Source organism: Orbicella franksi, chromosome 9, assembly GCF_964199315.1.
Source record: "Orbicella franksi chromosome 9, jaOrbFran1.1, whole genome shotgun sequence".
In the NCBI taxonomy this organism is placed as follows: domain Eukaryota; kingdom Metazoa; phylum Cnidaria; class Anthozoa; order Scleractinia; family Merulinidae; genus Orbicella; species Orbicella franksi.
Genome location: NC_138153.1, coordinates 14,734,288 through 14,745,711, shown reverse-complemented (window position 1 = coordinate 14,745,711; position 11,424 = coordinate 14,734,288). Strand labels below are relative to the sequence as shown.

At 41.8% G+C, this 11,424-nt stretch overlaps 1 protein-coding gene across 3 annotated transcripts; it reads left to right on the top strand.

Moving 5' to 3' along the window:
• The first annotated feature begins 112 nt into the window (after positions 1-112).
• On the top strand, positions 113-8,552 carry LOC145497314 (uncharacterized). Of its 3 annotated transcripts, none has more exons than XM_081477139.1 (3): positions 113-163; positions 3,986-4,203; positions 5,108-8,552. In XM_081477139.1, exons 2-3 carry the CDS (start codon positions 3,988-3,990, stop codon positions 7,205-7,207), a joined length of 2,316 nt encoding a protein of 771 aa, XP_081333265.1. In that variant the 5' UTR covers positions 113-163; positions 3,986-3,987; the 3' UTR covers positions 7,208-8,552. The 3 variants fall into 3 exon arrangements, with proteins under 3 accessions (XP_081333265.1, XP_081333263.1, XP_081333264.1); XM_081477137.1 differs by lacking the exon at positions 113-163 and adding an exon at positions 2,132-2,338; XM_081477138.1 differs by lacking the exon at positions 113-163 and adding an exon at positions 2,132-2,594.
• The last annotated feature ends 2,872 nt before the right edge of the window (positions 8,553-11,424 follow it).

Genomic DNA, 11,424 nt, shown 5'->3' with positions numbered 1-11,424 from the left:
TTGTTCCCATCTGGGGTTGTTCCATAATGGTAACGAGAGCTCTTACCCAATGAAAATTGTTCCACTATGAAGGCCAGATGGCGGCCATGCGTATTGTTTTAAAGAATGAAATATTAATTTCCCTAGTGAGAGAGAGTTTTTGTTGCGAGCAGGACGTTGAAAGGTAAGGAAACTAAACTGAGATTTTCGTTATAGCTCAATTGGAGCCCATCAGTCCCGCGACGAGACTTTTCTGTTTTCGAATTGACTGAACGTTACAATTCACTAGCAGTTAAAATATGATGACATATTTTTCGATGAAAACTAGTGCGATTTTATATATGCCGTGATATATTTGATTTTTGTCGTGTGCGCCGGAAACAGTGTTAAAAGAATAATGAAGCATAAAGTGGCTCATTTCCGCCATGTACATAGACGGGTAATTCTCTATGAATGTGGTTGTCGTAATCGCAGTCGTAGCGGCTAGTTCTAATGCACCGCCTTAAGTCGCTCGCTCGTTTGTACCAATTTTAGTCATTGCTCAACAAAATTAACCGTTCAGCAACACTTTGCACGCCTGCAGCTGTTACGCTAGGAGACACTGGTTTATCTAGGCTCGATTTCCAGCCGCAGTTCGTGAAATTAGCCCCGTCGGAAATCGAGCCCATGATTTACCTAGAAGGCAAAGCGTTATCATAAAACGAGGAGTCACGTGTGCATTCAAACAACGGAATTGGTTAGTATCAACTTTGAGAAAATATCTAAAGAATTGTCAGCCTCTTGCACCACATATTACTAATAGGAAGTTTTAAAGGAGATACGTAACGAAATTGCACATCTTGAAAAGTTTAGCCTAAATTTTTCAAGTTCGTTGTTTTGTGATCGGTGTTAATTTTCTCCATCCTTAATCATCCTTGTTCCCTCATGAATTATTATTATCTCTTTGGAGTATTTCTATCTCAGTATGATTTTCAGGTTTCCTTCAATTTAAAGGTAATTCTGTACATGGCCAAAATAACTCAAAATACTGTGACTGAGCTCCTTTACGGCAACCGTGAAGACGGATACGAAAACGCGACACGCCCGTAAAAAAACGAATCTTAGCCAGCCAGTTTAAATACATGTATAACACGATGAGGTTATCCGAATCTTCAGGTCTACAAAAAAAAAAAAAGGCTAGCTGCCGCTGTGTACACATGCACGGAGCGTTCGATCCTAAATATAAATACGAAAGTTGGCCGTGCTGATGATTTGCGTTCTCCAAAGTGAAAGAAAATGGTCACTCTTCACATATCGTCAGTGAACGGCTAAGAAAATGCTTTTGTTCTGTTTTGTTTTTTGTAACATCGGACAATGTCTGCTTCCAAGTCGGCATGACATTTTCATTTTTTTTGTCATTTTCGTGGCCCAAACCTTCGACGCAGGCTTTTCGAACTGTCCCCTTCACAAATGTCATTAAGTGCGAGTGCAAATTGCAACCCATGAGTACCACGAGAATCAGATAGATTGCGCATTGATGTCACGCGATGGGTTCCTGCATGTCGAAACACCCTGAGGCTCCCCTGAGAAATTTGACAAAAAATGTCCTATTTGGAGTTTCGGTAAAACTTGGGTAGAACGGACTAGGGGATCGGAATGGTCGTCTGGATCCTGTTGCAATTGCGTGCTGTTGCTGGTGCTGGTGCGTTTTTCGGTTGTGCTTTTTAGTTTTTAGTTTTGCTTTTTTTTTCTTCTGCGTTTCCTCGTTCATACATGTTACCCTTAAGATTCTAGAACCATCAAGAATACTGAAACTAAATGACACCCACTTCAAAACAATTAAATTTAAAGTTAATGTGACAGCCGACGTTTCAAATGACAGTCTGGATAAATGTCAGCCATGCATTAAGAGGTATCAGATAACACAGCCTGCTTCAAAACTAATATAGCATCGCTGTAATATATTGGACAGTACAGTGTTCAAATTTGTATCATGATCACGCGCGCGCAAACTGAATTATTTAGAAAATTTTATTTTGAGCTGCAGATGACAGAAATCATTGTCAAAGTTTTGTTATCCGATTAAAAGTCCATTTGCAGGACAGTGGCCTTTCAATAAATAATAATCATGTTCATTGTTTGAGTAAGGATTTGATGACAAAAGAGCGGGATGACAAATGAACATTCCACGGCAGATCAAGAAGTTAATCACTGCAAGTCTCGTGAAATTGTTTCCATGCTTTCGTGGGCTAAGCGTGTTTCAAAAAGATTTGCATACAAAATTGGAATTCCTTTCCGAACGGAGCGACGATACTGTTTGCGACAAGCTATGAGTATTGGAACGGGAATACAAACAGCGCTTTTTCACTCAAGATCTTAGGTAAGCTTGTAAATGTTGACCTTTCCTGTTGTATCGAGTTGCCGCGTCAGTCTGCCCTTTCAAGTTATGTGCGCTAAAAATTAACGAACGTCGCGAATTTGTTGTCAATGTACGCTGAAACAAACATAGCTGATTCGCTGGCGATGCAAATTGATGAAATGTTGGCAATGTTGAAAACAAACATGGTATAATGCATACGGACATAGCCATCTGGCATGATCTGAATTCGTTGGATTGGGGATATCGGCGCGTTCAGGTGAGTATTAAAAAGATGGCTTCAGCCTCAGTTCAGGGAAGAGAGTGTTTACACTTAAATAAGTGGCGATGTGCTATGAGAAGACAAATGAAACTTAAGGTTAATTAAGACAAGTCTAGTCTAGCTTAGTCTGTGAAGAATTGTACTCGATAGATGTACCGGTCTATCGAGCGATCCTTCTCAGAAACGGCCACCCGGCGCGTTGTTGATGCGGTAGATAGGGGAACTCACGAGAGAGGATCGCTAGGAAGGCTCGATTTCCGCCGGTCTTTCGATTCCGGTCTACTCGCTAGGATGAAAATAAGTCAAATAAAACACAACAAAAAGAAGGCAAGATTTGGGTAGATATCCTCACGGCTCAGTCACCTAACACGTGCTGTTGGAGGGAAATACACTAAAGCCAGTGGTCAAATGATGTAAACAACACTGAACAAGAAGCTTTATTTCGCATGTCCAGAAATTTTTGCAGTATTGCTTAGTCGTTCAACAAGGAAAAACAAAATACAGTAACTTTAAATGAACTAAGTGATTCAAAGCAACGGAAACACAGAAGGACTAAGTACAAGAGAGAGTTAACAAATTAGTCACATTGGTGAAAATGATAACAATCTGGGTCATAACTGTAGACATGATGAAGAAATTCATGCATTACAAATGTTTTCTCGGGATTTCAGTGCACATGATACTTTTTCCTCCGCGTAACATTTTTTTTCGGCGCACTGAACGTGCCTGGCGTTTTCTTTCCGTTAGCGGTCGTTTGGATGAATTTTTTTGGTGTAAGTATTCTTCACGCCACCCCACCCTCAAGAGTCAAAAGGTCCACCCCTAAGTTGAGTCTTTGGTAGGAAACTTTCCTGACAAAAGGAGCTATAATTATCAAAGCGTCTGCATATACATGTTGCTTATACTTATGAAGAAAACTAGTCATTGCTAGACCTATATAGTGGTTAGAGCGGTTTTCATTTGAGTTTCGAAAAGTAATTGGTTTTGTATCAACTAGGCAACACGATTGGCTCAAAAAATTCGCGCCACTTTTTCATCCAATCAGAAGCAAAACCAAAACCAATTATTATGACTCATTTGCACACGTTTTCCCGCGCATTGCATCAACTACGTTTTATCAGTTCGAGTTTTGATTGGTTCACTGGATTGTCCATGTCCTTTGTGATTGGCTACAGTTATCACATTGGTTTTGGTTTTACGACACTCAGTTGAAAACCGCTCTAATCCCGGGTCTAATCAGAGCAATAAACAACTTTGCATTCAGAGTCTTCGTTCTCCTTGGCAAGGTTGGACAGTAAGGAAAGAAGACAGGGACAAGATTGGACAGTAACAAGTTCTAGAAACAGGACAGAATTCAGTCTCACATGTTTATTTCTTTTCATGCCTAGATATGCCGGAAGTATACGGCTATTCCGCCCTTCATAATGCGGTGATAGCCCGGGATCTCAAAGCTGTCCACGCCCTCACAACAACAGACACAGGATGCAATATTGAATCAAGGGATGCTATGGGCTTCACAGCTCTTCATTTAGCCACTCTACAGGGAAATAAAGATCTTGTTGAAAAGTTGGTTCTGGCGGGATGTGATATTAACAGCCGTACAAAAGTAAGTTTCTTGATTTTCACTCAAAAACGTAACTGAGGAGGCAGGTCAGTTAATTATTGTGGTTGATGTTTCTGCTGCCGTTTGATGTTAGTAATTCTTGTTTTTTTTAAGTGATCTGGTAGTTGTTTATTTGTTGTTGCTGTTGTTGTTGTTGTTGTTGTTGTTGCTGTCAGACAGACAGACAGACAGACAGACAACCATTATTTAAGCACGATAATTAAAGCTCAGTATCTTATGGGGTAGTCCAAAAAACGTAATGAAATTAAACTAAACTTTGTACAAAGTATATACATGATAGATACAGTTCGTCTAAAATTCGTCGAAAAATTAAACTGTGTAGATCAATTAACTAATTACGCAATTAACCTATGCGCACTTCCTGAATCCTTCGATTAATCTTATTCTAAAGTTCCCTTGATATAATTAAAATCTGAAGATCTGAAATTGTCCTTTGTAACTGAAGTCTCCTTGAATGACTGTTAGGCTTCCCTGCTCTGAAGAATCATGCTCCTAGGGTAAAGAGCTGGGTTCTCTTCTGAATTAGCAGGGGTGTCGGAAGATTATTTTCCAAGGCGGGTTTGAACGAGGACCAATTGGCCGAAGGATTTAACCAGAATAGGGAGTCGCCCGACAGAAAGCCTCTAGAACCCAATGGTAACCTAGACCTTTTCCACACCCACCCCCCACAACAAACCTGTCCTTAGTATATGTCACATTTTAAAAACAGAAGTCAGTGTGGGAAACCACGCTCTTGTGTCTCTTTTTTCTGGGGAAGATCTGAACGCGGTTTCGCGTATCGTTCAAAACAATTTAAAGACCTCTTTAAATGGCGGTTAAACCAGAGAGTATGGGAGTCACAGCGACTATACTGCTAAAATTTGCTCTATGTTCTCGCTTCCTTCAGGAAGGGATGACTTCACTACACATCAGCAGTGAACGTACAGGAGCTGAAGACATCCTTCTTGTGTTAGTGTCAGCCTTATGTGACGTTAACGCTCGGAACAAACTCGGCCGCACCGCGCTTCATCTTGCCGCAAAACAAGGAAATCTTCCAAATCTGAAGACGCTTCTTGATGCTGGCTGTGACCGGAACATCAAAGACAAACTTGGCTTCACTGCCGTTGGTTTAGCATTCAAGTTTAACCGGAAAGCAAGCGCTGATGTTTTACTCCACTACAAGCCTAAGCGGAATCAATCCATTTGTAAGGAAACTGTTCCTTGTGAAACCCTTTCTAGGGCAGATGTATGTGAGCATAGCCGACATGAAAATCAAAACGGTGAGGCCAAACTGTCCGACATGTTAACGCCTGTAAAGATCCAACAAGTTTGCGATAAAACGCTCTTGAAATTCACGGACCGTGTAACAAACAGAAATGCTTTGTCTCTGAAGATTTACCATCTAATCTTAACTAATTTGACACAGAAGCGAGAAGTAATGGATGGCTTAGTCTCCACTACATCCACGAAAACAATCAAATCTGTGGCGACCATCTTCGAAAGAAAATCCTTGAATCTAATTTTAACAGCTTCTACTTCGTTAATTCGGTTTCCCTTGTCATCGTACACAATAGCAGCGCTGGATGATAAACTCACAAAACGATGTCTTTATGATTTAAAACTGTGTACCTTTGAGACAAGCGGTCAACTTGGAAGAAATTTGGAGTCAAAAGTGTTAACGAAGTTGATGCAAGGACTTCAAGACTCCTTGCATTTTTCTTCAAAGCCATCGACGACGGTTTCTAGGTTGGAATGGAAACCGCAAAAGAAAGAACCCACCGTAGAAAAGTTAAAAACTTCCGCGCAAATACTGGTTGAAAGTGGCAACGGGTACAGCACTGAAAATTCACTGACAGCGCAGAACTTGTGCGGTAACGCAGTCTTGGAGGCTCCATGTGACCTCACAACATTGCAGAGTCAGTGTGAACAGAAAGGCGTAGATATTGACTATGAAGCGTGTGAAGGGTGCCTTAAAAAGCTTAACAAAATCTTAGTAGTCCTTGGAGATTCAGGGAAAGTCTCGGAAGATGTTTATGAAATTGAAAGCAGTTTTGTAGTGAACAACGGCGAAAACTGTCTCTCGCGTTTGGATCACATGTTAAGTAACAAAAGTGGACAAGCTTCATTTGCCGAAGATGTTTTAGAAGCCTTTTTACAGCACCCAGGCCACTTTATCTTTTGTCTGAAACAGAAAGGTTCCTCATTTAGCACGCTTCTGAGCAAAGTATTGCCAGACGATGGACCCTGGGTAGCAGATAAAATAGCGAAGATTTTTCTTCGAGTCTGTGTTGCTTTGGCGAGTGACCAGCACTTGCTGCTCAGTTGGGCAGCTGCTGTTATGAAGCGTGGCCTCGTACACGAACATTCCAACCCAGCAGCTCTTGGTACTTGCATTTTAGTGAGAATGGGGCTTCTTAAACAGGAGGATGATGTGGACATTGTCAAGGACCTTGAGGGTCCCCTCTTGGCCCTAGAACATTTATTTACCGCGAAGTATTTTCCTAGAGATCTTGCTGCCATCTTCGCTTCTTTTCTTTGCAAGTCAAGCCCTAAGCTGTTCGGATTGGACCAGCTGCGCCTTCAGACACTAGCGTCGGCGGTTGCCAAGGAAATTCTTCCGTCTTCAGCTCAAGAAGCTGAGAGTAACACAGGAAAACACTTCAAACGGATTTGTGACATTCTGGCAGTCGAAGGCGACTGGGAATTACTTATGAAGTGTGTTGATTCCTTGTTCTCGCGTGTTTTTGTCACACTGAAATGCGACGTGTGGCCCATTGGTGAAAGTATTCTTATTTACCTTGGTCTACTGAAAAGTGAATTCCATATTGAAACTGTAAGGAATCTTAGCTGTGCTTTCAAAACACTACATCATGCAGTGAAGCAGAGCTATTTTCCACCTCTTCTAAAACAATTGCTTGACTGTTTCCTACGAAAACCGAATCCAACTCTTACGCCACATTCCACAGAAGTCGGCGAGATATTGTCTACAATGACCGTTGTAAGCTAACTCAGTAAATCAGCTTAAAACTTCACTATTAGGTTTTTGCTCTAAGGTCGAAATTCTTACTGCGTGAAATTTTACTCTTTATATTACTGTCAATATCCTGCAGGTTTGATGTTTGATATCCAAATTCAAACGACCAATTTGGTCGTTGCATAAAATATGCTTCAATCGACGACGGTTTTGGAAGGACACGTCCATTTTTACAGTCTTGGAAATCCCTCACCCTTTTCGGGACTATAAATGAGTTGACAGTCACGCTGCGCGAACAAAGTTTTTAAAATGTTGCAACTTAATATAAAATATTTTAACGTATCAAGCGAGGAAGTTTAAATATAGACAAAACACAACGAACTGACTGGTTTAATTTCTAAATCGGAAGGTATTTCTTTTCACAGCAGTGATGAACTAGCCATTTCTTTGTATCTACATTCCTGCCGGCTACAAGCCAGGGGTGGGGTGGGGGTGAAAGGAAGGGTACTCAGCAAAGTAACGGGGATGATCAGTGAGGGAGGACTGTGGAGAGGCGCATGGGGAGAGATAAGTACGAGAAGAAGTCTGACATTTCGGACTACTGTTGATACACGACATCTGGCCAATCACTTGCTCTAATTACGTTTATTTCCGACTACAGCATTCAGGTATCCAGAAGAGCCGAGAGAACCAGAATCGTAGCTTATTAAAAGGCCGTCCGATGCTTTTTTCTGTGTCGACGACCACACTTGCGAGTGATAATTTCCTGTTTTTGTTGCCTCAAGTAAGCAAAACAGTGTCGCAACATATTTCCGGTTAGTATCCGGTTGGTTTCCGGTTAGTATCATGGCCACTACGTTAAGGAGCATACAGAACACGGAAAAAACCGTGAACACCCTAACCTAGCCTGACAAAACAGCCCTCCTTTGCTCCTCGCTCGGAGTGACACGCCACTCGGAGCGGGAAGAGCAAAAGGACAGCTGTTCTCGCAGGCAAACCTTAACCTAGCTAAAATTGCTGACACACTCAGCGACCGTCGACCGTAGCCTTGCTTCCCGCTTAACATCAACTAGGAGGCCGTGAGGTAGGAGAGACCAAGAGCGGGAACGGCAAGTTTATGTTGGGACATTCGTGCGACATTTTTGACCATGCGAAAGTAAAATGATCCACAAAAGTTGACTTTATGAGACCTTGTCATGGTGGCCTTTCTTTCGTATTTGATAGACAGTCGTAAGCAGGGAACGAATAGCGTTCACTTCCAACCCGGCTTTACACCATTAGAAAGTCCCTAAGGCCATCTATGCTTTTATGTGCCTAAAATAAACTGCAAAATAAGCAGTGTTATATATCTCCCACGTTATGGACAGTCCTCGGTAAGTCAGCGGATTTATTTGACGTCCATGAGATACCCTTTCAGCGACGCCATATTTTGCACTTTAGATGTATCCCCCAAATGACGTTGTTTGGTATTTACAGTGTAATATTAAACCGCTTATTTATACGATCAAAGGGGTTGCAGCAATATGATCATTGCTAAAGGAAGTGCTTATGCCGGGTCAAAAGGTCACCTTTGGTGAACGTATCACATGTTGCAAAAAAAAGTAATTTAGAAAAACTTAGGGACACATCAAAAGTTACGCGACCTGTGCGCGTTCCTTAATTCATAACCACAGCCACTTATTTCTGGCCCAGATAAGATTTTGCTCTTTTGCTTGTTTCCAGGAACTCTTCCAGAACCGTCATTTAGAGTTATTGGGCATGCGCAGTGCCACCCTAGCTGAAGGAGGGTTATGAATACCGGTTACCAGAATAGCAAAGCCCTAACAATGGGAAAATCAGTCTAATTTCAGCCGTCAATCATCTAATCCGTGATACCCTTATTTGAGTTTACTTCCGTAATCTGGCAGCAATTTTCGCAGAACATGCACAGTACTATGATAAAGAGCTGATTTTAGCTGACTTGGAGGTCACGTTTGAAAATTGGACCAAATACACCAAATTAAAATGTTGCACCAAATTGTAATGCCATCATGGATATGATAAATAGGCCCCATAATAATCATCTGGATCTCTACAGTCACGCTGCGGGAACAAAGCTTTAAATGTTAATTGAAATGTTGCAACTTAATGTAAAATATTTAGCGTATCAAGCGAAGAAGCTGAAATATAGACAGAACGCAACGAACTGACTGATTTAATTCCTAAATCGGAAGGTATTTCTTTTCACAGCAGTAACGAACCAGTCATTTCTTTGTATCTACATTCCTGCCGGCTATAAGCCAGGGGTGGGGTGGGGGTGAAAGGAAGGGTACTCAGCAAAGTAACGAATATGATCAGTGAGAAGAAGACTGTGGAGAGGCGCATGGGGAGAGATAAGGGCGACAAGAAGTCTGACATTTCGGACTACTGTTGATACACGACATCAACCCAGTTACTTGTTCTAGTATTTACGTTAATTATCTCCGACTACAGCATTCAGGTATCCAGAAGAGCCGAGAGAACCAGAATCGTGGCTCAAAGGCGGTCCGGTCCTTTTTTGTGTGTGTCGACGATCGCACTTGCGAGTGATAACTTCCTGTTTTTGTTGTCTCAAGTAAGCAAAACAGTGTCACGACATATTTCCGGTTAGTATCCGGTTGGCTTCCGGATAGTATCATGGTCACTACATAAAGGAGCATAAAGAGTACGGGAAAACTACGCTAACCTAGACTGAAAAAACAGCCCTCCTTCTTTGCTCCTCGCTCGAAGGGAAACGCCACTCGGAGCGGGAAGCGAAGAAGGACGGCTGAGTTCACAGGCTAACCCTAAACTAGCTAAAATTGTTGACACACTCAGCGCTAGCGGCCGTCGACCGTAGCCTTGCTTCCCGCTTAACATCAACTAGGGGGCCGTGGGGGAAGAAGAGATCAAGAGCGGGAAGCGCAAGTTTATTTTAGGACGTTCGTACGACATTTTTAATCATGCGAAAGTAAAATGAGCCACTAATGTTGACTTTATGCGACCTTGTCACGGTAGCCTTTCTTTCGGATTTAATAGACAGTTGTAAGCAGGGAACGAATAGCGTTCACCAACTCGGCTTTACACCATTAGAAAGTTCGTAAGGCCATCTATGCTTTTGTGTGCCCAAAACCAACCTGCAAAATGAGCAGTGTTTTAAATCTCCCTTTATCGACAGTTCTCGGTAAGTCAGCGGATTTTTCACGTCCATGAGATACCCTTTGAGCGACGACATATTTTTGCAGTTTAGATGTATCCCCCAAATGACGTTGTTTGGTATTTACAGTGTAATATTAAGCCGCTTATTTATACGATCAAAGGGTTGCAGCAATATGATCATTGCTAAAGGAAGTGCTTATGCCGGGTCACAAGGTCACCTTTGGTGAACGTATCACATGTTGCAACAAAAGTAACCTAGAAAAACTTAAGGGCACATCAAAAGTTACGCGACCTGTGCGCGCTTTTCAATTTATAACCACATCCTCTCATTTCTGGCTCAGATATGTTTTTTGCTCTTTTGCTTGTTTCCAGGAATTCTCCCAGGAACGCAGTTTAGAGTTATTGGGCATGCGCAGTGCCACCATAGCTGAGGGAAAGACACGAACTCCGGTTAACAGAATAATGTGTCCAAACAATGGGAAAGTCAGTCTAATTTTAGCCGTCAACCATGTAATCTTTAATTACCCTAATTGAGTTTAGTTACATAATCTGGCAGCAATTTCCGCAGCACATGCGCAAGACTACGATTGCTGAAGAGAGTTGAAGAGTTGATTTTAGGTGACTTTGAAGAATTAGACCAAATGCATCATATCAAAATCTTGCACTTTGTTGAAAATCTATTGCAAGCAGTGCGGATGGATATAATTTTTACCAGTCTGTTGGGATCTTTGCACCAAGTTGTAATGCCATCATGGACATGACATATGGACCCTGTAATAACTTTCGGATTTCCGGATGTTTTTTCGTACTTATTAAGAGAGGGGTAGGGTAACAGCACGTATGGTTATGAGCATGTTCTGTAGCGCCATAGCTGAAGGAAGTGCTAGTGCGAGGTCATAAATGTGACCTGTGTTGTAGAGCTGAAACAATATAATGAGATAATCAGTTCAGTTGCAGCAAGAGATAATCTCTTGGTTGCAGGTGTAAAATATCGTATAATCCGCAACATCCCCCTTTTGAGTTTGGTTCGGTCGAGTGATCATACAATCTGGATAGTCAGGTAGATATATTTGCACACATGCGCAATAATATGA

What these genes read in the sequence shown, in the direction of transcription:
- LOC145497314 (XM_081477139.1), top strand. Translation starts at nt 3,988, where the DNA reads ATGCCGGAAGTATACGGCTATTCCGCCCTTCATAATGCGGTGATAGCC. An exon ending in ATATTAACAGCCGTACAAAA is followed by an intron (nt 4,204 to 5,107) that starts GTAAGTTTCTTG and finishes CGCTTCCTTCAG; the next exon opens with GAAGGGATGACTTCACTACA.